At 52.6% G+C, this 22,608-nt stretch overlaps 1 protein-coding gene across 2 annotated transcripts; it reads right to left on the bottom strand.

The window, feature by feature from the left end:
• Positions 1 to 12: 12 nt before the first annotated feature.
• Slc12a4 (solute carrier family 12 member 4) lies at positions 13 to 22,353 on the bottom strand. Of its 2 annotated transcripts, XM_050143777.1 has the most exons (24): positions 22,169 to 22,353; positions 16,932 to 17,026; positions 15,513 to 15,644; positions 11,451 to 11,597; positions 11,322 to 11,376; positions 10,139 to 10,269; positions 8,142 to 8,383; positions 7,789 to 8,003; positions 7,071 to 7,235; positions 6,892 to 6,990; positions 6,577 to 6,634; positions 6,074 to 6,248; positions 5,616 to 5,734; positions 4,071 to 4,169; positions 3,701 to 3,820; positions 3,289 to 3,393; positions 2,887 to 3,055; positions 2,285 to 2,480; positions 2,001 to 2,170; positions 1,788 to 1,919; positions 1,604 to 1,711; positions 964 to 1,148; positions 700 to 833; positions 13 to 587 (listed from the first exon to the last, which is right to left on the bottom strand). In XM_050143777.1, the coding sequence occupies exons 1-24, from the start codon at positions 22,281 to 22,283 to the stop codon at positions 496 to 498; spliced, it is 3,258 nt and encodes a 1,085-aa protein (XP_049999734.1). In that variant the 5' UTR covers positions 22,284 to 22,353; the 3' UTR covers positions 13 to 495. The 2 variants fall into 2 exon arrangements, with proteins under 2 accessions (XP_049999734.1, XP_049999735.1); XM_050143778.1 differs by lacking the exons at positions 15,513 to 15,644; positions 16,932 to 17,026; positions 22,169 to 22,353 and having other exon boundaries at positions 11,322 to 11,392; positions 11,451 to 11,583.
• Positions 22,354 to 22,608: the final 255 nt, after the last annotated feature.

The raw sequence follows: 22,608 nt of genomic DNA, 5'->3' as shown, positions 1-22,608 counted from the left end.
GGGCAGCAGGAGGCCCAGAAGTACACAATGTTTTATTGAAAAAAGTCAGGCTCAGCTTGGCCAGCTCCATTCCACTTGGCTTGATGAGGGTCTCTGTCCACAGCAGCCTGAGCCAGGTCTTCCTGCAGGCAGACCCAGCTCAATTTCCCCTCTTGTTGTCCCTCCCCTCTTCTCTGATGATGACATCCAAACAATAAATATACAATAAATAACGTTCCTGGGCCAGACTGGGACTTCAAATCCCATATCAACCCTCACCAGTCTTCTAGTCAGGATAGGCCTATACTGGGGTATGGGAAGGAAAAGTCCCTATATCCCCCAGGGTCCTCGGGTCCTCGGATCCATTTCAATTGCCAGGTCCAAGCTTGGTTTCCCAGGAGACCTAGCAAAGCTGGTCCAGAGCAAGGCTGGGCAAAGCAGAACTGGCAAGTAGGTGTAGGGGTGGCGGTTGTTGTCCTAGACACCCCAACTCCAGGCCACAAGACTCCCCTGGCCTCAGGAGTAAATGGTGATGACTTCACGGCCACCTCCACGCACCAGCAACACCCGTTCAAGGCCCTCAGTTAGCACTTCAAGGAATTCCATGTCTGCAGGGCATCAGGTCAAGGAGGCAGCCACAGGACCACCACCTCCCACCCACCCGTGGGCACCTCAAGGAGAGGATAGCACCCCACTGTCTGCCTTTACACAAAAGGATACAGTTCTCATCACCCTCGCTGTTCTTAGGGGGGCCAGGCATGTTCAGCAGGACCAGGCGGGCGTCGTGAGAACGTGTGACAATGACTTCATTGAGTTTCACGGCAGTGTGCATGCGCCTCACATTGGACTGATCCCTGCAGAGAGCAGTTGATCACAGGCTACCGAGAGCTTCCTAGCAAAGAGGTCTCTGTCCCTGGCCCATCTGCACAGCTTGCCTGCTCCCACTCCTCCTCCACTCAAGACCTCAACATCATTTGAACTCACGGCTTAATGTGCACCAGCTCCCGGAAGTTGTCAGGGGCATGGCTGGGGTCCCAGGGCTCAGGCATGTACTTGTCTCTGGTCCACGTCATCTGGATCTTGTCGGTCCCCGCTGCAGACTCGTCCTCCTCGTCTGAGTAAAGGCTCTCTAGCCGCAGGGCTGAGTGTCTGTCCTTGACCAGCTGGGCCTGAGGACAACCACAGTGTACTCTGAGAAAATGGGGGCCTGGCTGGCCCGGCATGACCACCCTGCCTCTAGGATATGGGCACTGATTGTTCTGGTTCAGGTGGAGCAGGTGAGGGGTTTTGTTAGTTTAAAGCAAGCTGGCCTCTTGCCTCAGCCTCCTAAGTACTGGAATTACAGCCATAAGCCACCATGCCCAGCTTTTTGTTTGGTTGGTTTTGTTTGTTTGTTTGAGACAGGGTCCCGCTATGTAGCCTAGGCTGGCCTGGAACTCACTATGCAGAGTAGGCCAGCCTTGAACTCACAGGAATCTACCTGTCTTAACCTCCTGTGCTGGGGTTATGGATATAAGCCATCATGCCTGGTCAAACGAGTCATCCTGATACCTCCATCAGACGACGGTGTTTCCAAAGGTGTGATCTGGCCATGACCCAAGCTTGAACCAGGGCAGCCATTTACCTCTCGATCCCGCTCGGTTTTGGTCAGCCTCATCTGCCGCAGCATCTGAGACCGCTGCTCCATCATCAGGGTCCGCTCATAGGTATACGCAGAGATGTCACTGTTATGCTGGAGAGAGGGGAAGCTATGAGGGCCAGGCTGCAGGACCTGGATCCTCGGGGCCAGGCCAGGGCAGGCAGCTTACCATCTCTACCACCTCCACTTCAGCTTCCAGGCGGAGGTGATACAGGAAGACGGCGAGATCCTTCTTCATCTGGATGCTGTTGTCATCCATCTGGGCCACAGTGAAAATGCGCATGCGACACTTCCTCCAAACCTGCCGCGACGAAGCGGTTCAGCCACACCTGGCTTCCCAAGAGCCCAGCTGCCCTCACCCACGCCCAACCAACCGGCACACCTTGTGCTGGCGCAGCAGGAAGGGCAAAAGCATGAGCATGCCTCCGTCATGCACGACCCACCACACGTCAATGTGGCCCTCCAGGTAGCGCTCGTGGTTGCTGGGGTAGAAAGCTATGTTCTTTGGCACCAGCAGGGCCAGGTGGGCAGCTGTGGTACAGCGCACAGTGTCTAGGGAGGAGGGTCACTGCTGACTGCCAGCCTGTGACCCTCTGGTCTCTGCCACCTCACTTTAACCCTGGCCCTTGGTCCCTGGCCCAGCTTAGATGCCAGACCCTCACACACCAATAAAGGTCTTCCAGGCACGTGGGTCCTCACTCTGTCGCCAGCCATAGGGCCAGCCCAGCACCACGGAGTTATGTCTCATGCCGCCCAGGCCGCAAGACTGGATGAGGTGGGCCAGTCCCTCTCGAACCTTGCTGGCCACCACTACCTGGCAGAAGCCTTTAACTTTCTCAATCTCCATCATGTTCTTGATTGTCTGTGGGGAATACAAGAGCATCAAAAGGCAAGGACCACCTGTTTCCACCCCAGCTGGGATCCCTAATAGGGGAGACCTGGGAGCAAGCTGCCGCCCACAGGTTCTATTTTCTGAATTGCATGCATTTTATGTGTGTGCTAATGTGACGTGTGTATGTGAATGTAAATATAGTGCAAACACACGACATCATACCGACATCAAAAGACAACTCTCGGGAGTGGGTCTCATCGGAAACCTTGTAAGCGTTTCAAGGTGGGACAACTATACTCATTCAAGCCTGAAGACAGTGGCAGTGTTGGCCACCTGGTTGGCCACCGTAGCCCAGACTGGTTCCCTCCCATATATGCCTGCTGCGCCCCAGTCACCACTGACTTGGCTAAGCTGTCTTCCCACCCCTGGCCATTACCTGCTCAGCAGCCTGGGCCTCACCATAGCTCTCTAAGAAGCTGCCCTGGATGACGGAGCCAACGATTGTCAGGCCCTTCCCAGCCTTGAGCTGGGAGGCAAAGGTGAGAAGGCGGGGGTACTTCACATGAAGGTCTTCGTCTAGCTTCAGCAGCACCAGGAGCTGAGGCCTGCGGTGGTCAGACAGTAGGCAGCCTGAGATGAGGGCCTGGCCTTTCCCAAGAGTCCTCTGCTTTCATTCTCAGAGAATCTGGACTCCCACAGGTTTGGGAAGCACAGAGGCAAGGACTCAGCAAGCAAGAGGGTACCTCTTATAGACTCTGGGGGAGAACTCTAGGACCTCCCACCCTTGGCGTTCCCTAAGAACCCTGAGACGGCCCCGCCAGTCAGGCCATGGACTTACCGCCAGTTCTTGGTATGCGGAGGCCCTTCTTCCAGCCTCAACAGGGCATAGCGTGCGGCGCTCAGGGACAGGCCTCGAATCCCATCGCCCCACTCCTTCTCAGCCCTGCAGATGCCACCACAAGACACTGAGCCCCTGGTTCCCTCCCTCCCCCCCCTCTCTCCCTCTTCTGCATGTTAAGTGAGTACTTTACTATGGAGCTGCACTCCTAGCCCTGGACCCAGGGGTTTCTATGTGAATACAGGCTGAAGGAAGGCCAGGCCCAGAGTCACAGCCCCTTAACTACAGACCAAAAAGCCAAGTTGGCCCTGACTGCCATCGCCAACCCAGCATTCAGCCCATTCTAACCACTCAGGAGGCACAGGCAGAGCTGTCCAGGCGACTGCCCGCTGGCCAGCAGCCCCTCACTCACCCTTGGTACTCGATGTACTTGTAGATCATGCCTGCGATGAGCATGGCCACTAGGGCATAGTACCAGGAGGAGACAAACATGAGAGCCAGGCAGAGACTCATGCCTAGAAAAGACAACGCCCTGGGCAGGCGATGAGAGGGTAAGAGTGGGGAATCCAGGCCACAGTCTGTCCCACACTCTGGTGGCCCTTACAGGTCCCAAGTCACAAGCTGGACCGTAAGAAGCAGGCCAAGTGTGCGGAGAATCCCCCTCATAGTATTTTAGGAGCCCAGGCCTGGGAAACTCAGATGTCTTCCAAGAAGGGTCTCATGGCTTCCCCAGGAGGGCCAATGATCAAGGGACTTGCGCCAGGGATCCAGCAGGCACTCACCAGTGATAGTATTTGAATCGGGGCCGCCAGTTGGGGGTCCTCAGAAGCGTCTGCACAGCACAGGCCAAGTTTACAAACAGGTAACACATCAGAAAGAACCTGCAGGACCGGGAGGCAGCTGGAGCACAGGAACTTCCTTGGTACCTCTAGGCACCTGAAAACAGGCTACACCTGACCCAGAAACTGACCCACACCATGGCTCCTATCCCCCAGGCACCCACTCCTATGGCCTGATACAGATGGCGGTATCGAGAAAATGCCCTCAGAGCCAAGTGGCAGAGGATGGGGAAGTATTCACCAGCAGAGCAGTGAGAAAGGAGCCAAGTCCAGGTATAATGAGGGGAAGGTTGTAACAGGACTGTGGAGGAATGCCAGGGGACACTTCATGGGACAGAATGGGGGCTGTCAGGAAAACATGATAAAGACTATGTAATTTTGTTCTGAAGAGACAGGGGCTGCTGTGCTGCGTGTGGAATTAGGACATGGGCAAGGCAGGCTGTGTGAGCCCTTCTAAGGAAGAGAGGGGACAAGCCGTCAAACGCCATCCGCAGTGATGAAGAGAATGGACAGAGGGAGGGAGATATCAGGGGGCAGGAACTCCCATGGGGGAGTAAGTCCCAACACGGGACTGCCAGCAGGAGTCACATGACAGAGGACGCCCTATTTCCTTTAGCTGAGGCAAGGGAGACACCACTCAAGATGCCTACAGCAAGAATAGCTTAGCTGAGCGGCAGTGGCGCACGCCTTTAATCCCAGACACAGGTGGATCTCTATGAGTTTGAGGCCAACCTAGTCCATAGAGTAAGTTCCAGGATAGGCTCCAAAACTACACAAAAAATCCTGTCTCAAAACCAAGAATCAAACAAAACAAAACAAAACAAAAACCCAAAACAAACCAACCAACCAACCAAACAAAAACAAAGTACAGTTTGAGGTATGCACTTCTGTGGGGAGCTGGGAGCGCTAGGGTGACAGGAGAACTCAGATGTGACCGGTCTGGCTGGGGACAGGGCTGGAAGCTGCTCAGGATGAAGGCAGCCCTGTCAGGTCTGTAAGCCGAGTGTGTAAAGCAAAGCCCCTTTATAACTGAATGAGGACGGACCATCAGCTGTGGGGCAGAACGGGTGAGGGCCCCAACATGGGCACAGATGAGTATAGAAACCAAACTGCCTCGGAGATCCCTAGGATCTCCTGGCCACCACACCTGAAAGGCGCGAGCACACTCATCTCCTCAGCTCACAGGACACTGAAAATAATGATGGGGCAGCGAGGGCTTGGCTAAGGCAACCAGGTGCTCGCCCTCTTCAAAGTGGGCATCTGCTGTCCTTCTGCTCCCATGGGCATTGACAGGGTCTCTTGGTTTCTTCAGCCTCTGTGGATGTACCAGGCTGGCTTCTGGGTAAACAGACCTGCCAGCTCCCCCTTAGCCCAGCCCATCTCCCAGTGGCACCCTAGACACCAGGCAGGACCAATGGGAGGTGCTGGTGAAGGAGGCTGATGAAGGAGCTTTCCCCAAGACTACCCCTTGCCTTTCCCCCAGCTCACATGGACAGAATGGGGGCCACCATGTCCAGGGAGGCGATGAGGATGCCCAGCTCAGCGATGAGTGCCGTCAGGAGGAGTGCCCACGTTGGCTCGCCATTTGCTTTCCCATGGCCAAACACCTGCGGGCACCAGAAAAGGAGCTGCTCCTACCACCTCCACTGCCCACATCTGCAGCCCCCAGTCATCCCACTGGTCTCAGCCCCATGTCCATCCTTTAGGAGTCACAAGTGTCTCCAACTCTGCTCTGCTCTGGATGAAGCACAGACAAGCCACAGACTCTGGGTCTAATCAACACTGCTAACAGCAAACAGGGTCAGAGAAGCTCTCAGCAGCTCCTTCTGGATGGCTGTCAAGGCCTGGGCCAATGTAGCTAGCCACGCTGCATCTGAATCTGCCCTCCCCTTGCTAGGATGAGGGGCCAAGAGCATCGAGGCTGTGGGGCACACAGGAGGGCTTACCCGGAGGAAGGGAATGATGTTATCCTTGGCAATGGCTTGCAATAAACGTGGCGCCCCAGTAAGGCTCTGGAGGCCAGCACCACATGTTGAGAAAAAGGAGCCGACGACAATGACCCAGGGCGAAGGCCAAGCCAAGGTGCCCACCACCAGGTTCCTGCTGACGCCATCACCGTACCTGCAGAGGCCAGGCTCAGACCATGCTCCTGATGGGAAGCCCGCCAAGCCCTGGGTGGTGCCTCAGGGAGAAAGGCTGAGAGGAAGGACTCTAAATGCTAGTGGAGGCCAGTTGCCAGCCCTGGACTTTGCATCTTTGCCCTTTAACTCATCCTTGATGGTAACATCACCATCAGCTCAGAGGCAAAAGTCATGGAGGGTCCTGACCTACCTGGTTACACAGATTTTTACTAGAGTCAACTGCCTGAGATATGTGGGACCATGGGTGGTGAGGGATGGGCTGGAGCGAGGGCAGAAAAAGCCGACAGGGAGGGGCACGGCTCACTCACTTGTCCCGGAGCACAACACCCTCAATGCAGGCGCCGAAGAGAATCACGCTGCTGAAGTCTGGGCTGTATTAAGGAAACTAGGTGTCTACCAAATTGTAACCCCAATTCATTCCCCGCACAGCGCCCTAGAGACCTTCCCAGTCATAGCCTGCAGACATCAGAAGGTCCCGTGGTGTACACATGCAGTCCCAGTCGTGTGCAAGGAGGTTAAGTACCATGCCTGCGTGAGTGTGGTGTGTCTGCACACACTGCCTGGCAACTTATGTACAAAGAAGTCCCTCCTGACACCTGCCCTACCATGCCATGTAAGGATACACACAAGTGAAGTGGTAACAATGGCCAGGATGGTCCCCACTGGGATAGACTTCTGGGCATCACGGAGGTCCCCGGAGCGGTTTGAGCCAGCCATGATGCCTCCAAAAAACAGACAAGATTCCCTCAGGGAGTCTCTAGAATTTGGGGTAGGGCTAAGCGTGTGGCCATGAAGACCTTACCTGTTACAGAAGGGAAAAAGATGCCAACCAGCACAGTGAAGGATGTGGCAATGTCAGCCACCACATACAGGGACAGGTTCTCCTTCAGGCCAAGGGTGTCTGTAGAGGGCAGCCCATGCTTCTCCACGACCTCACCCTTCTCCAGGTAAGTACTCCAAAGGTTTTCTGTAGAGGCAGGAGCATTACCACTATAGCACCACTGATGTCCCCAGAGAAGTCTGGGGCAGCCCAGCAAGATCCTACAGATGCAGGGGAGCTCGGGGAATTCTGGGGACAGCCTCAGCACAGTGACTATGGAGTCTTCCATAGGACTGCTTTGGCCAGAGAGGATGCTGTCCTGTTACAACTGTAACAGATAAAGGTGACCGAACCTTCGTCGGCCTGGACCTCACTACTGCCCGACTCTCAGACAGAGGCCCTTTATGATTCTTGTGGGAACATCCCCCACTGCATCAGGGGCTGGTAGCCAAGCAAAAGGGAATGTCAGAACTTTACAGGGTTCACTGTGGGCCTGGGACTTTGGCCAAACAGGCTCCGTTCATCCTAAATTCAGCTACAAGGAGCCAGGCTAAAAGGACACCACTGAGCAGGGAAAGCCGCCAAGCCTGCCCCGCCTGCCTTGATCTGGGCATACAAGGACAGCTTCTGTGTTTTGCTTTGCTGCTCAGCCTGGGGACTGGGGGTATGGTGGGCTTAGGAGACCAGAGGGAGGACCCACCCTGGAGCACACCAGCAGCTGCCCCAGGTATGCCAGGGATTTCGGTCACATTGTTGAGCAGGAAGTAGGGGTCACAGGAGTCAGCAGTAAGGTTGGGGCTATGGCAGAAGAAACTCCACAGCCTGGTGGCCACTGTCTCATTGTCCACCGTAACCGTCTTGGCACAGATGTCAAGCTGGTCCCGAGCCAGGGTCCTATTGCCCAGCATGCATACCCTGCAGGGGAGAAGCACTGGCACCTGCTCGGCTGGAGTCCCAGCCCGCTCCCACCCAGCAATCTGAGGGATACACAGAGCATCAGAGGCTTAGAAAGGGTGTCAGCACAATGACTGGACAAATGCCCTAGCTACTTACGGAAACACAGGAGGGTCAAAAATAGACTTGATGCCTCCAGCGTAAATGGAAAGGATGGAGATGATCACACAGGCCAGGAAAAGTGAGGCAAATTTGTTCACATACTTGACACCAACAAACACCACCAGAGTCATAAAAGTCAGGAAAATGGTCCCATACACTCGCATGTTATTCAAGGTGGCACTTGACACGTCGTGAGTGCCCGACGGGTGAAAGATGGCAGCTGGTGGAGCAATGTAGGTCTGCAACAAGAAGACAGAGTTCCAGTTCAAGGCTTCTGTCTGGGGTTTTCTTTTTAAAAGTGTGTCTACAAGAACCCACCCGTAGAAGACCAACAGTGTGTGAAATGTCCAGAAGAGCAAATCCACAGAGAGGGAACACAGACTAGTGTCTGCTAAGGGATGGGAAGAAGGGAGATTGACTAATTACTAATGAAGTTTCTCTTAGAATAATGAAGACGTTCTAAACTGATTCTGGCAGTGGTTACATCCCCAGAGCATCCTGAAAACCAAAAACTTTGTACATTTTCTTCTTTCTTTTCTTTTTTGACAGTATCTCACTATGTAGCTTTGACTGTTCTGGAACTCACTGTGTAGGCCAGGCTGCCCTTGAAGCCACAAAGATCCACCGCTTCAACCTCTTGAATACTGGGATTAAAGGTGGCACCTTCACACCCAGCATATATATATATGAAAGGTTTTGCTATGTAGGTCAGACGGACTTTAAACTTACAATATCCTGCTTTAGCCTTCTGAGTTCTAATGTTAAAGAAAAAACATTTAAGCCGGGCGGTAGTGGCACACACCTTTAATTCCAGCACTTGGGAGGCAGAGGCAGGCGGATCTCTGTGAGTTTGAGGCCAGCCTGGTCTATAAGAGCTAGTTCCAGGATAGGCTCCAAAGCTACAGAGAAACCCTGTCTTGAAAAACCACAAAAAAAAAAAAAAGGAAAAGCATTTATTTATCAGGGTGGAGGTCAGAGTAGGAATTGCAGGAGTCGGCTCTTGCCTTCCATCATGTGAGTCCCGAGGACTGAACACTAAGCCATTCACTGGCCCGAGCCGGACACTTTTTGAATGAGTAATGAATTACTTACCATGCATGTTGTAGTTCAACAAAACCAGTATTGAAAGAAAGGGAAGGCAAGGAATGCAAGAAAAGGAGATACAGACACAGGTGCCAACCTAATAAAGATGGTATCGGATTATACCAATAACCCAGAGAACAAAGTAAACCTCCAGACGCCTATATAATTACATGGTTGAAGAAACAAATACACTGGGAAAAAGGGACACATTTCCTTATAGATAACATCTCCTCCCAAATAACACAGAAAAACGTGAGAAACAGGAAATAAAAACTCAGATCTAGACAAAAGGTCCTGGCTTCTGGCTGGCAGTACCACACAGTGTGTCTAAACATGTATTCTCTGGATCTCCAAGGGGGCACCTGTCACCCTGTGACACTCTCCTCATGTCACCGTGCTTCCCCCACGGTTTCTCTCCCATTGGTGGAAGCCATGCATTGGTGAGTAGGGGTTCTGGGTCTGAGTCGGCACCCATGGGATTCACGGGCCTCCAGATAGCAGTCTATGGCTGTTCACTCTGATTTAAGGACAAGGAGAACATAGATCTAAAGGATCCCGGCAGGCACAGAGGCTGGGGGAGACAGAGCCGTCAGGGCCCACAAAAGTCTAGGAGGCAATCTCTCTGTCACCATCAAGATCAGCCTAATCCAACAGTTGGCAGACCCTGAGCCATGGCCCAAACAGTGTTTGGATAGGAGGAATATCCAGGTCAAGTTGAAGGCCTCTTCCCTGCTTGGCCCAAACTAGCACAGGTTTAAGGGGGAACAGATCTGAGCAAAGATCCTGCTCCCTTGAGGCCTCCACCAGAAAACCCCAAACCCTGATGATCAGGGAAGAGGGAAGTACTAACAGCCTCTAGAGTATACAGAGACTGTTCACCACTAGGTTAACCGAGGCTCTGCACAACTCACCAGCAAGATCTCAATGGCCCCTAGGATATACATGGCCGCTGCAAATGTCGTCCCCAGGTAGAAGCACAGGCCCACGGCACCTCCAAATTCTGGTCCCAGCGAACGGGAAATCATGAAATAGGAGCCACCAGCTATGATGGAGAAAGTGTACACGGGTCAAGACTGGTTCTTCAGTGAGATCTCCCTCACAGGGAACCTGCACAGCCACCCAAAAGAACAAAGACTGCGTTTCTCTTTAGCAGACCAGGGCAGGACCAGCGTCTTGTCCAGGCCTGCCCTGAGTCTTGGCTTCTGTTAGGATCCAGCACCCTAGAAAGCAGGCAGTCAACAAAGAGCTCAGAGACAGTGGTCCAACACTGCTATTAAGTCCTCTCTGCCGAAAGTCTAATAACAGGCATCAAAAAATGCAAAAGTGGTCAGTCTCTTTTATTTGCAAACCCACCTTAAGGACTCCCCTAAATGAAGAATCAAGGTGTCTCAGACTGTCATGACAATACAACGGTGGGGGTGAGGGGAAGGCTGATGTAGTGGCATCAGAAGCAATATCACTTCAAGTTCAGAGCCAGCCTGGTCTACATAGAGAGTTTCTGACCAGCCAAGGCTAGCTACATGGTGAGACTCTGTCTCAAAAGACAAAACAAAACAAAACAAACAAAAAAACAAAAACAAAATACACTGTTGAAAACGAATCCATAAACAGGAGACAATTCCATAAACTGGTTATATCCTGCATAAAGTAACCTGCTTTCAAGAAAATTTCCAAACTTGGCGAAATGTGAATTGTATACACCTAGAGAGACTAACACTTTGTGAGCACCTAAGGCCATGCACTTCAAAAGCCAGCACTAACAAACTCAGTCAGCCTGGTGAGGGTATGGGTGCTTTTGAGTTTCCATTCCGCTTCCTGACCATTCAAGCTCTCTTATAGTAAATACGCATTGTTCCTTCTTGGGAAGGGCACACTACTTTTATAGTGACAAAACAGAACAGCAGCTTCAAATTCTGTTGAGCAGAAGAGCTCCCAGGAGGCACTGTCTTGGAGGCAAGGATGTCACTGCTCAGATCTTAGAGGCCCCTACCAGAAAATTCCCTGGGAAGGAGGGGTAATGGAGGACAGCGGGCAGATCTAGGTAGATTCCGAGCCATGTTCCTTACAACGGGCTCACAGGTAGCATTTACTCACCCGGAACCACACCATTGGTGGCAATGGCACTCATGGAGATGGCTGTCAGCAGGGTCTGTAGGAAGGAAGGCCTGGATGAGCGGCTCAGCTGGGTGGGCTCCCAGCCCGGCTCCGCCCCCAGACACTCACACAGCAGCAGCAGATGAGCACTATGAGGAGGGCCTGCAGCACACCGGCTGTGCCCACCATCCAGGTCAGCCGCAGGAAGAGGATGACCCCGAAGATGTTCTGCAGGCAGGGAAGGTACACTCCCATGAGGGTGCCCATGCTGGGTGCCTAAATGGGCAGGAGGGGAGAGGACACACGGCATCAGAGAGGTCCAGATACGCCACAGGAAGGAGCGCCCAGTCACTCAGCAGCCTCTATGCCTGGGGTCCAATGGAGCACAGGAGGCAGGAGCAGAGCTAGGCTATTTCTGCAGGCTCTCCCATAGGAAGACAGTTCAGACTAAGAAGGTATGAGACCTGATTTTTATTTTCTTTTTCTTTTTGTTTTGTTTTTTGGGACAGGGTTTCTCTGTGTAACAATCCTAGCCGTCCTGCAACTCACTTTGTAGACCAGCTGGCCTCGAACTCACAGAGATCCACCTGCTTCTGCCTCCCAAGTGCTGGGATTAAAGGCGTGTGCTACCACTGCCCAGCTTCTTTTAAATCATTAGTGTATGTGTGTGGGTGTAGCATGTACACACACCTACACGTTCATGTGACAATGCTCAGACTGAAGCCACTAGGTGTGTGCCTCAAGTGCTGTTACCCATGCAGTCATCTGGACAGACAAACCCCTACTGTCTTATGTGTAAGGCTCTAAACCTTAGCCCACCCCCCCACACCAAAGGCTTGCCTCTTTCCCTTCTTTAGATGTTCATTTGTTCATTTGCTTTTGAGATAAGTTCCTGGTTGACCGGGAACTCTCTATGTAGACCAAGAGAGCCCGGAACTTCTGATGATCTTCCTGCCTCATTATATACATGCACACTATTTCTGGTTCTCCTCTTCTTGGTGTTTGCTTTTGGAAACAGGGTCTCACTCTTTGGTCAGGCTAGCCTGGGATTCACTATGTAACCACGCTGACCTCAAACTTATGGCGATCCTGTCTCAGCCTCTGGGGTGTTGAGATTACAGGAGTACACTGCCGCACCTGGCTTCTGACTTCTGCTCAACTTCCTGGAAGTGGAGCCCTTCTCACCTGGCCTCATTATGCAAGCCAAAGCTCAGAATGTTGTAGCTGCCCTTCCTCTCTCTGATCCCCATCTCCAGCTTAGGTAGACAGAGTTCTGCCTTGCTGGCCTCGAGGTGGCTTGGACACTAGCCTGCTTTGTACCGGTAATTGGGGACACTGGATGGCGCCTCCCGTGCCTGCCAACCTCTGAAAACCAAGTCCAAAGCCATCATTCCTGTTGAAAATCCTCTGCACTGCCCTCTAACGGAGTGTGGGGCATGTGGTCCAGACTCCTCGGCTCTGGCCACTGGACACAGCCCATCACCTCCCCTGTCAGGCGCAGTTTTGAACTACATTCCTCTGGACTATACACCAGTATGTCCACGACCGTATTTAGTAGACTTGGCTTGTGTGATGGCTATTCTTGGTTGTCGACTTCACAACTGGTATTCACAAAAACACAAATGGCTGGGCACACCTGTGAGAGACTTTCTTTGTTAATTAAATCATCAGAAGCGGGAAGACCCACTTCTAACTCAGATCTCTGTGGTTGGAAGATCCACCTTTAACCTGGGCCACACCTTTGGCTGGCAGCCTATGTAAAGACATGGAATAAAGAAGCTTGCTCTCTTGTCTGCTTGCTCTCACTCTCGCTAGCAAGTCCATTCCTTCCTTCACTGGCACCAGAGCCTGCTTCTTCAGGGTCCCAGCATACACTGAAGACCAGTTGAGACATCCAGCCCTGTGGACTGAGCAACTACTGGATTCTTGGACTTTCCATTGGTAGGCAGCCACTGTTGGACTAGCTGGACCACAGCCTGTAAAGCCAATCTAGTAAATCCTTTTATATATGTGTATGTATTTATTTATATTTATACGTATATTTTTATATGTGTGTATATATACACACATACATGTATATACATTCATATTCTTTATTATATATATTCGGTGTATATATATATATTCAGTATATATATTCTTTAAGTTCTGTTCCTCTAGAGAACCCTGACTAACACTGTTTCCTTACTGTTCTAACACCACCAGGCCCAACAAGTCCACCCAAAGTGCTCTTGAACCCAGTGAGTGGTGCCTTCTAAGTCCCTTCCTGCTTTGGGAGTTTCACAGACATAACAGAAGTCAGGTTTTCTCAGAGCAAGTGAGAAAGCTCTAACATACAGGCCAGCAGTTTCTTGACTCTGGAAGGGCAGGTGAGGGGCTACCCAGGAGGCCGTGAGAGAGGTGGTGTGTGCAAAGGCAACACTGACACAACCCAGGGCAGTGGGGTCCTGAGAGCATCCACAGAACCCCAGCAGATCCTCCTCTGCCCTAAAGCTGGGCCTGGAGCCTGAGTAAGAACAGAAGCTTGCGTATGCCATCCTGCACAAGGCTGTATAGGTGAGAGATAAACCTTGTTCTGGGTTCTGGTGCCTTTCTCGGAGGACATCACCTACAGGATGGTGGTAGTAGCAAGAGCTCCTATTCTTACCCCCAGTCTAGGCTGAGTCACTCTAAAGGGCAGTGTGGGAAAGGGCCGGGCAGGAAATGCTTTTTGCATCCCTAAATAACCCCTGGCAGTCTCGGAAGGTCACTGGGTTAGAGCAGAAGTGGCTGCCAGAGAGAAGAGGCTGACTTTCAGTTCTGGCACGGTCTGGCAGTTCTGGAGGGTTGGAGGCCCACCCTCCCTTATTCAAGCCTTCTTTTCTGAGACCCATGGCTCCCTAGCTCCTATTAGATTTAGCCAGAGTCCTCACTCCATGGGTCAGCCGTGGGGCTAGGACTGTTAGCTACCTTCTTGCATCATTACTATACTAGGATCAGGTACATTGGGTGGCTGAGCATCTTCACAGGCTCCTAATTAAGCCCAGGACCAAAGCCCCTTACAAACTCAGGTTTTCCCCCACTGGCCTTTTTTGTTTTTTTATTCCCAGTCACCAGCTCCCAGGCATTGCTCAAGGATTCTACTAGCACCAAGCAATACTCTTTGGAAGTTGAAACTGCTCCTATGTAGGGCTGGGTAGGAATGACTAGAGACAGGCAGAATTCTCGCTATCTTTTTTGCTTGTTTGCTTGTTTTTCAAGACAGGGTTTGTCTGTGTAGCCCTGGACTTCCTGGAATTCACTCTGTAGACCAGGCTGGCCTTGGACTCAGACCCGGGGTGCCAGGACTAAGGGCACATGCCACCACCGCCTGGCTGAATTTTTGCTGTCTTAGTTCAGAACATGCCAACAAAATCACAACCAGCAGAACAAGGTGGAGTCACGTCTAGACCACCTCAAGATACCAGCTGCCCTCTCTGAAGAGGGGGCTGACTTGCATCAGCAGAAGATAAAGGATACACTTTGGCTTGGCTAACTTTCCTGGACCCCCCTCAGCAATGCCCACATCTCCATAAGCAGGTCTGAAGCCAGTAATCTGGTTTATTTCAACTAGGAATTACTTTGGCTTGTGTTTACTGCCAAGGAGAATGCGGTAGCGGGCTCAGACAGACCCCCATTCCTTCCAAGCACAGCTGCTTGCCCAGACAGCTCTGAGAAGGCCGAGGCACAGCCAATCTGCCTGCATTAGCCCCTTTAAAATCACCAGGACTCCAGGTGTGTACCACCAAGCCCAACTTCCGTCTCAAAGATTTTTTTGTGTGTGTGTGAAAATAATATTCTAGATCCTGAGTTCACTCTTCGATCCGCCTGCCTCTGCCTCCTGATATTAAAGGTATGCACCACCATGGCCCGGCCAACCTGGGTCCACTCTGAAAACTGTGTCTCATCTGCTGACAGTTAGGAACAAGGAGCTACTGCTCCTCATGTTGCTTTTGAGGTTCCTTTGGCCCTCTGCTCCCAGGAGCTCCTCCTCGGCTCTTAGCCTCTGAAGTCTCCTTCAGCTTAAGGCACTCAGTTCCCACCCTGCACGCCCACCACCCATTGGTCCAGGTATGCTCAACACCCCAGAGGGAAACATCTATTTCCAGCATCTAAATCCATGGCACTCTGGCTCCCCAAATGCGGCCTTTCTGCTGACATTGACTTACTCACCTTGACAGCTCTCCGACGGGCACCTTCCCCGCTCTCGGCTTCCTCATGTTCCTTGGCTCCTTGGGTGAGGTTGGTGTAGCTGACAAGCTTGCCCAGGAGAGAAGACACCTTTGGGCGTATGTCCAGTTCCTCCTATAAACAGAGCCACAGGGCAAGATGGCAATAGGCCAGGCCAGGCCAGGCCAGTGTCAGGCCTAGTGCCAAGCCCTGAGGCAGGCCTGGACTTGATCCCAGCTCTTGCCTGGGGAAGCCCAAGCCAGCTAGCTGGGCAGGTGTGGGCACCACACCCCAGAAGGCAGCACTCAAAGGCCCAGCGGCTGCTTCTCTGCCCCACCTTGGCTGCAATCACTGCCAGCTCATTTGTGAAAACCACCCGCCTCAGGGGAGAAGGAAGGGCAGGCCCTGCTGGCAGACAGACAGACTGTACACTTCTTCCTGCCTGCTTGGCCACTTTGAAGCTATGGCTGGGTCTCTGGGATTAGCATCTATCTTAACACACACGTGTGCGCACATGTGCATGCACACACACACACACACACCACCACCACCCAGGTTACATCCGGAAAACCGAGAAAGACAAAAGAGGGATATCTGGAACAACTGTAATCCATTAGTTGTCTGAACCCTGACCTGTCTGGTGTCCTCAGGCCCTAGTCTATGAAAAACATACTCATCTCCAAGGGAGGATGTCTGTTGTCCGCCTCCCCCTTCTCTTCAGGTGGGGACAGATCACAGGATTTCTAGCATTCAAGGGGTCGAAGGTTTCCCTGCCACTGTGGCCTTAGCACTGTGACCACCACCTGTTGTGATGCTCCCTGCCACCTTTCTGACCCTGTAACACGGGGAGTCTGGCTGGGAGTGGTGAGAGACTTTGGAGGTTCTTTGGATGTGTGCAGACTGAGAAGCCTACATTTCTTGGCTGTGAGGCAGATTAATGTACAGGCTCAGGGTTTAGGAATCTGAACCACGTCTTAAGTCCAGATCTTATTTCTCAGCTTGGGTCTGCAGAGAAAAAAATCCCGGCGAAAGGCAGAAATGTGGGAACCTTTCCAGAGAAGTGTGCGCCAGAGCTACAGCTACGGAGGCAGAGAGAGCGAGGAGAAAGAAGAGGCCTCTGTAACCAGAGGGGAAAGGGGTCGGAAGAGAAATGAAAAGAAAGATTCTATCCACAGCAGACAGCAAAGCCACGGGCTGGGAAAAGCCTGGGGCATGGAGGGGTAAGAAAGTGTGAGGAAGTAGTCGCCTTGGTGAGGGGCACAGGAGGGCGAAGGTGAATGGCCCTGGAGATGGCAACGGAGGTAGGGTTGCGAGGGTCTCAGAGGGGCCAAGAGAACCACAGCCTGGCTTAGCTGAGCGGTCTGGAGAAGCCCCTGATAATCGCCCACCTATCCACCGCACCTGAATGGTTCCCCCAGTTACCTCAAACAGTGCCAGGTTCCTGTCATAGTAGTCACTTCCTCTGGAAGCTTCCAAAGGGCAAAGGAAAGGGCTGTTCTCTCTGTGGTTACTCTGTCCTGTGGAGAGAGAGGGAAAGTGAGTTGCTGCCTCCCTGAGTCCCAGCCTATACCCCACCCCAGATGGCCACAACCCACAAAACAGCACTGCACGTCTTAGCCAGGAGGCTGAGAAACACTCTAAAACACTTTTGGAAGCCATAGCTTTTAAGAAACCCTGACACACACACACACACACACACACACACACACGAAAGAAAAAAAGAAAAAAGAAAAGGATGGGCGGTGGTGGCACACGCCTTTAATCCCAGCACTCAGGAGGCAGAGGCAGATGATCTTTGTGAGTTCGAGGCCAGTCGGGTCTACAAGAGCTAATCCCAGGATAGGCCCGAAAGCTACAGAGAAACCCGGTCTCGAAAAAAAAAAAAAAAAAAAAAAAAAAAAAAAAAAACCAAAAAAAAAAAACCAAAAAAAAACCCCAGAAACCAAATTAAGAAAGAAAGAAAGAAAGAAAAGCGATGTTGAGCTTCCATTTCCTCATCATACACTTCTCAGCCTTCTTGAAGGACCATAAAGAAGGCACCAGGAATCAAATCTCAGGGCATCATTCTCTGTAGAAAAGTCCACATTTCCACACTAGCGCCAAGTGTACGTGAAGGGCGAGGCCTGCTGAGGAGGCGGGGCCTGCCCAGAACCAACACTGAGACCCCACCTTCCTTCTTCCCACAGATCTGTAGCACCTAGAGTGCCAGACACCAATCTGCCATCCAGGAAGATGACACCATACAGAGTGCCTTTCGCTGCCATGGCCCCACTAGAGGCCAGCTAGCTACCCCACCATGCACCGCGTGAGGTGTCCCGGAGGGTAGCCCAGAGCATGCTGGGAGACGGGGCCAATCTCACATGGGTACACAGGAGCCAGAAACAGCCATTGAGAAAGCCAGGGCACGGGATGAATCTTGGACTGAGCAGAAGCTATGTAGGAGCATGAACTGCATTGGGGGCGGAGGTGTCATCCGTTGGCCAGATCCAAAAGGAATCCCTGAGTTTAGGAGTCCGAGGGTTCCGGTTTGCTCCAGGACAGATTAAGAAGTCTACTGCAGGCTCCAATCACTTCTCAGACTGGTGAAAATGTGCCTCATCAACCAGAAAACCTCCCAGCAAGGAGAGAGTCTGCACGAATTCGTTTTCTGCTATGTGTCGGGATGAACCCACAAATTCACGGAGCACTATGGCGAATGCTGTACCAAGGGGCCACAACCACATTCTCCAGCCCCTCCTTCTCCTCTGAGGCTGGAGCCCAGGCTGGCCTCAAGCTCGTGCCGATCCTCTTGCCACAGCTTCTTAAGTATTTTGATTAAAAATGTAAGCACCATGCCTAGCTCTCACACCCTTTCTTTTTTATATGTGTGGTGTGTGTGTGTGTGTGTGTTTAGTATAGAGACCAACGTCAACATCAGGTGTAATCCTTTCTCACTTGCCATCTTATTTTTTGAGACAGGGTCTCTCACTAAACCGAGAGCTCACCAATTCAGCTAGACTGGTCAGTCAGCAAGCTCCAGGGATCCTCCTGGCTCTGTCTCCCCAGTGCCGGGATCACAGAAGGTACATGTGCCTGGCTTTGTACACCTGGTTCTCTGCCCACATTTAGTGATCACGTAGACCAATGGCATCGTAGGTCAGTGACAAAGCAGCAGTCATTTCAATCCACCAAGTAGCGTTAAAGCTTGGAGGGGTCAGGTAGTTCCCCAGACACTCTGTGGCATTTGCGACTTCCGTGCTCATTTAGGAAGGAGAAAAAATCATGAGGAGAAAAAATGTCCAAATTCAGTCACAGCTGCCATTTCCATCGACAACTCTTCCATGAGAAGCTCCGACAACAGAAACAACCGCCACCACAACGAGACAGAGCAACACAACAGAAACGAGAACAGCAGCTCCACAGCTCATCTTCCTCCCTTCCTGCCTTGCCCACTAGGAATTCCCATAAATTTATCCCTCAGATGCGGCCCTCTCCCCCTGGAGCCTTGCAGGGGGCACTTTCATTGCGTACTTCAGATCCCTTTGTGGAACGAGGCTGGGAATAAACATAAATGATGCTCAACGCACACACTGCTGGCTGGCCAACCTCAACCGTTTCTAAGAACAATGGATGATTATTTAGAAACTGTAGATCGGTGGTTCTCATCTTCCTAATGCTGCAATCCTTTAAGACAGTTCCTCATGATGTGGTGACCCCCAACCAGAAAATTCTTTTTGTTGCTACTTCATAACTGCAGTTTTGCTACTGTTCTGAACCATAATGTAAATATCTGTGTTTTCCAATGGTCTTAAGTGACCCCTGTGAAAGGGTCGTTTGATCCACAGGTGGAGAATCATCGCTGTAGACCTAGGCTTGGTGGCACAAATCTGTAATCCTTGACCCTGTGAGGTGGTTGAGGGAAAAGCTTGAGTTCAAGGTCAATCCGGGCTACAAAGTGGTTTCCAGGGCAGCCTGGGCTGTAGAGTGAAAACAAACAAAACAGCCAAAGGACTAGGAATGTAGCTCAGTGGCAGAGTGCTTGCCTATTACGCTCGAAGCCCTGGGTTCGATCCCCAGTACCTCATGAAACTTGTGTTAAAAAAGAAACCAAAAGAAAAAAATTCTACAAACTGCTGAGCAAGTACACACTAGTGGCCCCTCTCTTACCCAGCTGATCCCTTGTCCCTACAACCATCACTCGCAGATGGCTTGGACATTCTAGAGGCTGTCTCTATTACCTGACCTTCTGGTATATGTCATTTACCCTCTTCCAGGAACAAGACAAGGCATGGCTGTGTGGTGAAGGGGGCCAGATGAGCTGTGGGTTCCCTTTTCACACTTTAGATCCCAGTCCATTTAGGGGGCACTCTGGGATAGAGTAAGATATCTCAGCATAGAAATGACCTCTGGGATATGTAGTTTGGCCACTGTGTGCATACCCCAGCCTCTGGGTGTTCGGAGGGCCAGCAATCTGGCTTGAATTCCTGCCTCTTGCCCTATGTGACCCAAGGGAAACTGCTAACTCTCTCCATACCCCTATCATTGTCTGTAAAGTAGAGGCAGGAACTCCCTCTTCCAACTTCCCTGATGCATCAGAAAAGGTTCTCTCTGGTCTCAGACACGGGGAAGGCACTCCTTAGATTCCACAAATCCTCATTTAAGGACCCCTCCCATAGGATATGAGAGGGTCTAAACAGTGCCTCAGATCTGTACTCCCCTAAACTTCAAGCTACCCGCCCTCAGCTATTCCAAAAATTCCAAGGCAGGTTTAGGCATGCCTGCCTGCCAGGCTCAAGTTTTTCAAACATTACCTGAGACCCTCAGAGAACCAGACACAACTCAGGCCCGGGGCGTCCTGTGAAACACACAGGTGTGTTCCTACCAACAATTGTAAAAGTCCCAATGGTAGGGAATGACCTGGGTGACATTGTTGGTCCCCACTTACATAGCATCTACCTACAGTGCACTTCCTTGACCTTCCGACTCCTGCCACAGGCCACCTAGATGAGACGGCCTACTTTGGCCCCTCAGAGTAGAGGCGTGTGCTAGAAGTTGAGGGGTTGTTGAGGGGTTTCAGGAGAGCTGAGCCTAAGTTAGTTCTGTGCTCTCTGACCCTTTGCTATACCGGTTAAGAAGAAGCAAAATCACTCACCAGGGTGCAGGGTATCCCCCATGCTGCAAACAAAGCCACAGTCTGGATGAAAAGGAGTAAGAGGATGAGAAGAAGGGGGTGGGGTGGGAGGAGGTGGCCTAGCCTGGTGGGACCTTGCTGGACACAGCCAGCAGCCAGCATAGCTCCAGGTTACTCCGATCACCCTGTGAAGGACCAAGGCGGGGCCAAGGCTTAGCACTGCCCACTGGTCCAGGCTAATGATGTGGCTCAGCACATCATCTGGGGACAAACGTCCTTCCAGGCCTAGGGGAGGAGGGAAACTGTTCTGACTCCTTGGACCAAGATAGAGGCAGTCAGGGACATTGGGCCTAGGGTTCCTTACACACAGCTGTGAAGTCTGACAGCTCTCCACGACCTCAGGCAGCCCAGCCACTGGCCTGTACCACATCTACAAGTGGCAGACAGGTGACTCTGCCACCATTCACATCAGGCACAGGCTACCCCAAGCATGTCACCATTACGGACCTATCAGATAGCCTCTGATAATATCACCCTACACGTTTCTGTGACCGTCAGTCCCAGACACCACAGACATTTGTTATATCAACCATAGCATCACGCTCCTCTCTGGCAGCCTTGCTGGAAACAGTAGCCATGAGGATGTCCCGAACTGACCCTGCCTTCACCCTGCGATACTCTACCACACACATGTATTTGCACATGCCTACACAGCTCCACAGACACATGTTCCCAGGGATGGTCACATTCCAAGCGTGTGCCAGGACTGGCCTTGAGGATCCTCCGGGGGTGGAAGATGGAGGAAGAGGCACCACAGAGGGGAAGGGTTCGCCTCCATGGCCAGTCCTAGGTTAAGGCACTGCACTTTCACATCCGGGTTTGAATCCCACTGGGAACCAGTTACATAACTCTTCACCACCTCTCTTCACTTCTTTCTAAGTGCGAGTAACAGAACCTGTCCCATGGGGGAGGCTGGAGGATTAAAACGAGTTGCTTCATGTACAGTGCCTAGACAAGCTTGGCCCCGTGTAACTGCTCCCCAGAAGCCTGATGTACCGACAGATCTACACCCAGGCCAACAGAGAGAGGCCCTTCAAGGAGCACACCCTTCGCTCCTACCCGGCCAGAGCGTAGGGGTGGGGAGAGGACAAGAGGGGCGGTGAGTCACAGGGAAAGAAAGGATAACTCTCAAGAGGATGGGGGCGATTCACAGAAAGCGAGGAAGCTGCAATCGAGGCTTCCGTTGAGCCTGGTCCGGGCCCGGGACGCGCGTTCGGCACCATCCTGAGCGAGACAGCCTGCTGGCCGGCCTCCCCAGGCGGCCACGTCTGCAGCCCCCGCCCGTGACTCTCGGGGGAGGAGCTGGGGGTGCGGGCGGGTGGAGGATGACCTGGCTCGGGAGTCCCGGACCGAGAAGACTCGTCGGTCTGAGCGCTCGTGGAGCAAGAAAAGTGGAGTCCCGCATGGACGTGCTCGCGCGCGGTCCGGCGGCGCAAGCGGGTCCCGTGTAGACGCCCCCCGTCCCGGCCCCGGTCGAGCGCACCCTCACCGTCCGAGTCTTCCCGCTCGGCGCGCTCCCCGTAGTCCACCCAACTGAGCCCCTCGAGGTTGTCATAGTCGCCGCGTCGCGGCCCGTCCACCGGCACCACGGTGAAGTGAGGCATCGCAGCGCGCGTTCGGGCCGCTGTCCCGGCCTCCCAGCCGGCTGTCCCCGCCGCCCTGGGCCGCCCCGCCCCGCCCGCTCGCATTCCACCCCGCTGCGCTCACTTCCTCCATCCGCCCCCCGGGCCGCCCCTCGGGGGCGGGGAGCAGGAGGGGCTCGGACCGGCTCCTCCCCGAGCGGGGGGGGAGACAGGGTGGTAAGAGGACCCCAAGAACAGAGTACTCAGGCTGCTGGAGGGTTGGGTTCCTGTGTGACTTTGGTTCAGGGATTGCCCTCTCTGAGCCCTAGATGAGATACTTATAAAGTGAGGGAAAGTCGTTTCCACT

Source organism: Alexandromys fortis, unplaced genomic scaffold, assembly GCF_014885135.2.
Source record: "Alexandromys fortis isolate MF-2015 unplaced genomic scaffold, M_Fortis_MF-2015_v1.1 scaffold_1, whole genome shotgun sequence".
Lineage (NCBI taxonomy): Eukaryota > Metazoa > Chordata > Mammalia > Rodentia > Cricetidae > Alexandromys > Alexandromys fortis.
The sequence above is the reverse complement of the archived record's forward strand: the minus strand, read 5'-3'. Positions and strand labels throughout refer to the sequence as shown.

What these genes read in the sequence shown, in the direction of transcription:
- Slc12a4 (XM_050143777.1), bottom strand. Translation starts at nt 22,283, where the DNA reads ATGCCTCACTTCACCGTGGTGCCGGTGGACGGGCCGCGACGCGGCGAC. An exon ending in AGGCCCAGGCTGCTGAGCAG is followed by an intron (nt 2,481 to 2,886) that starts GTAATGGCCAGG and finishes TATTCCCCACAG; the next exon opens with ACAATCAAGAACATGATGGA. An exon ending in TCCTGCTGCGCCAGCACAAG is followed by an intron (nt 1,920 to 2,000) that starts GTGTGCCGGTTG and finishes TCGTCGCGGCAG; the next exon opens with GTTTGGAGGAAGTGTCGCAT.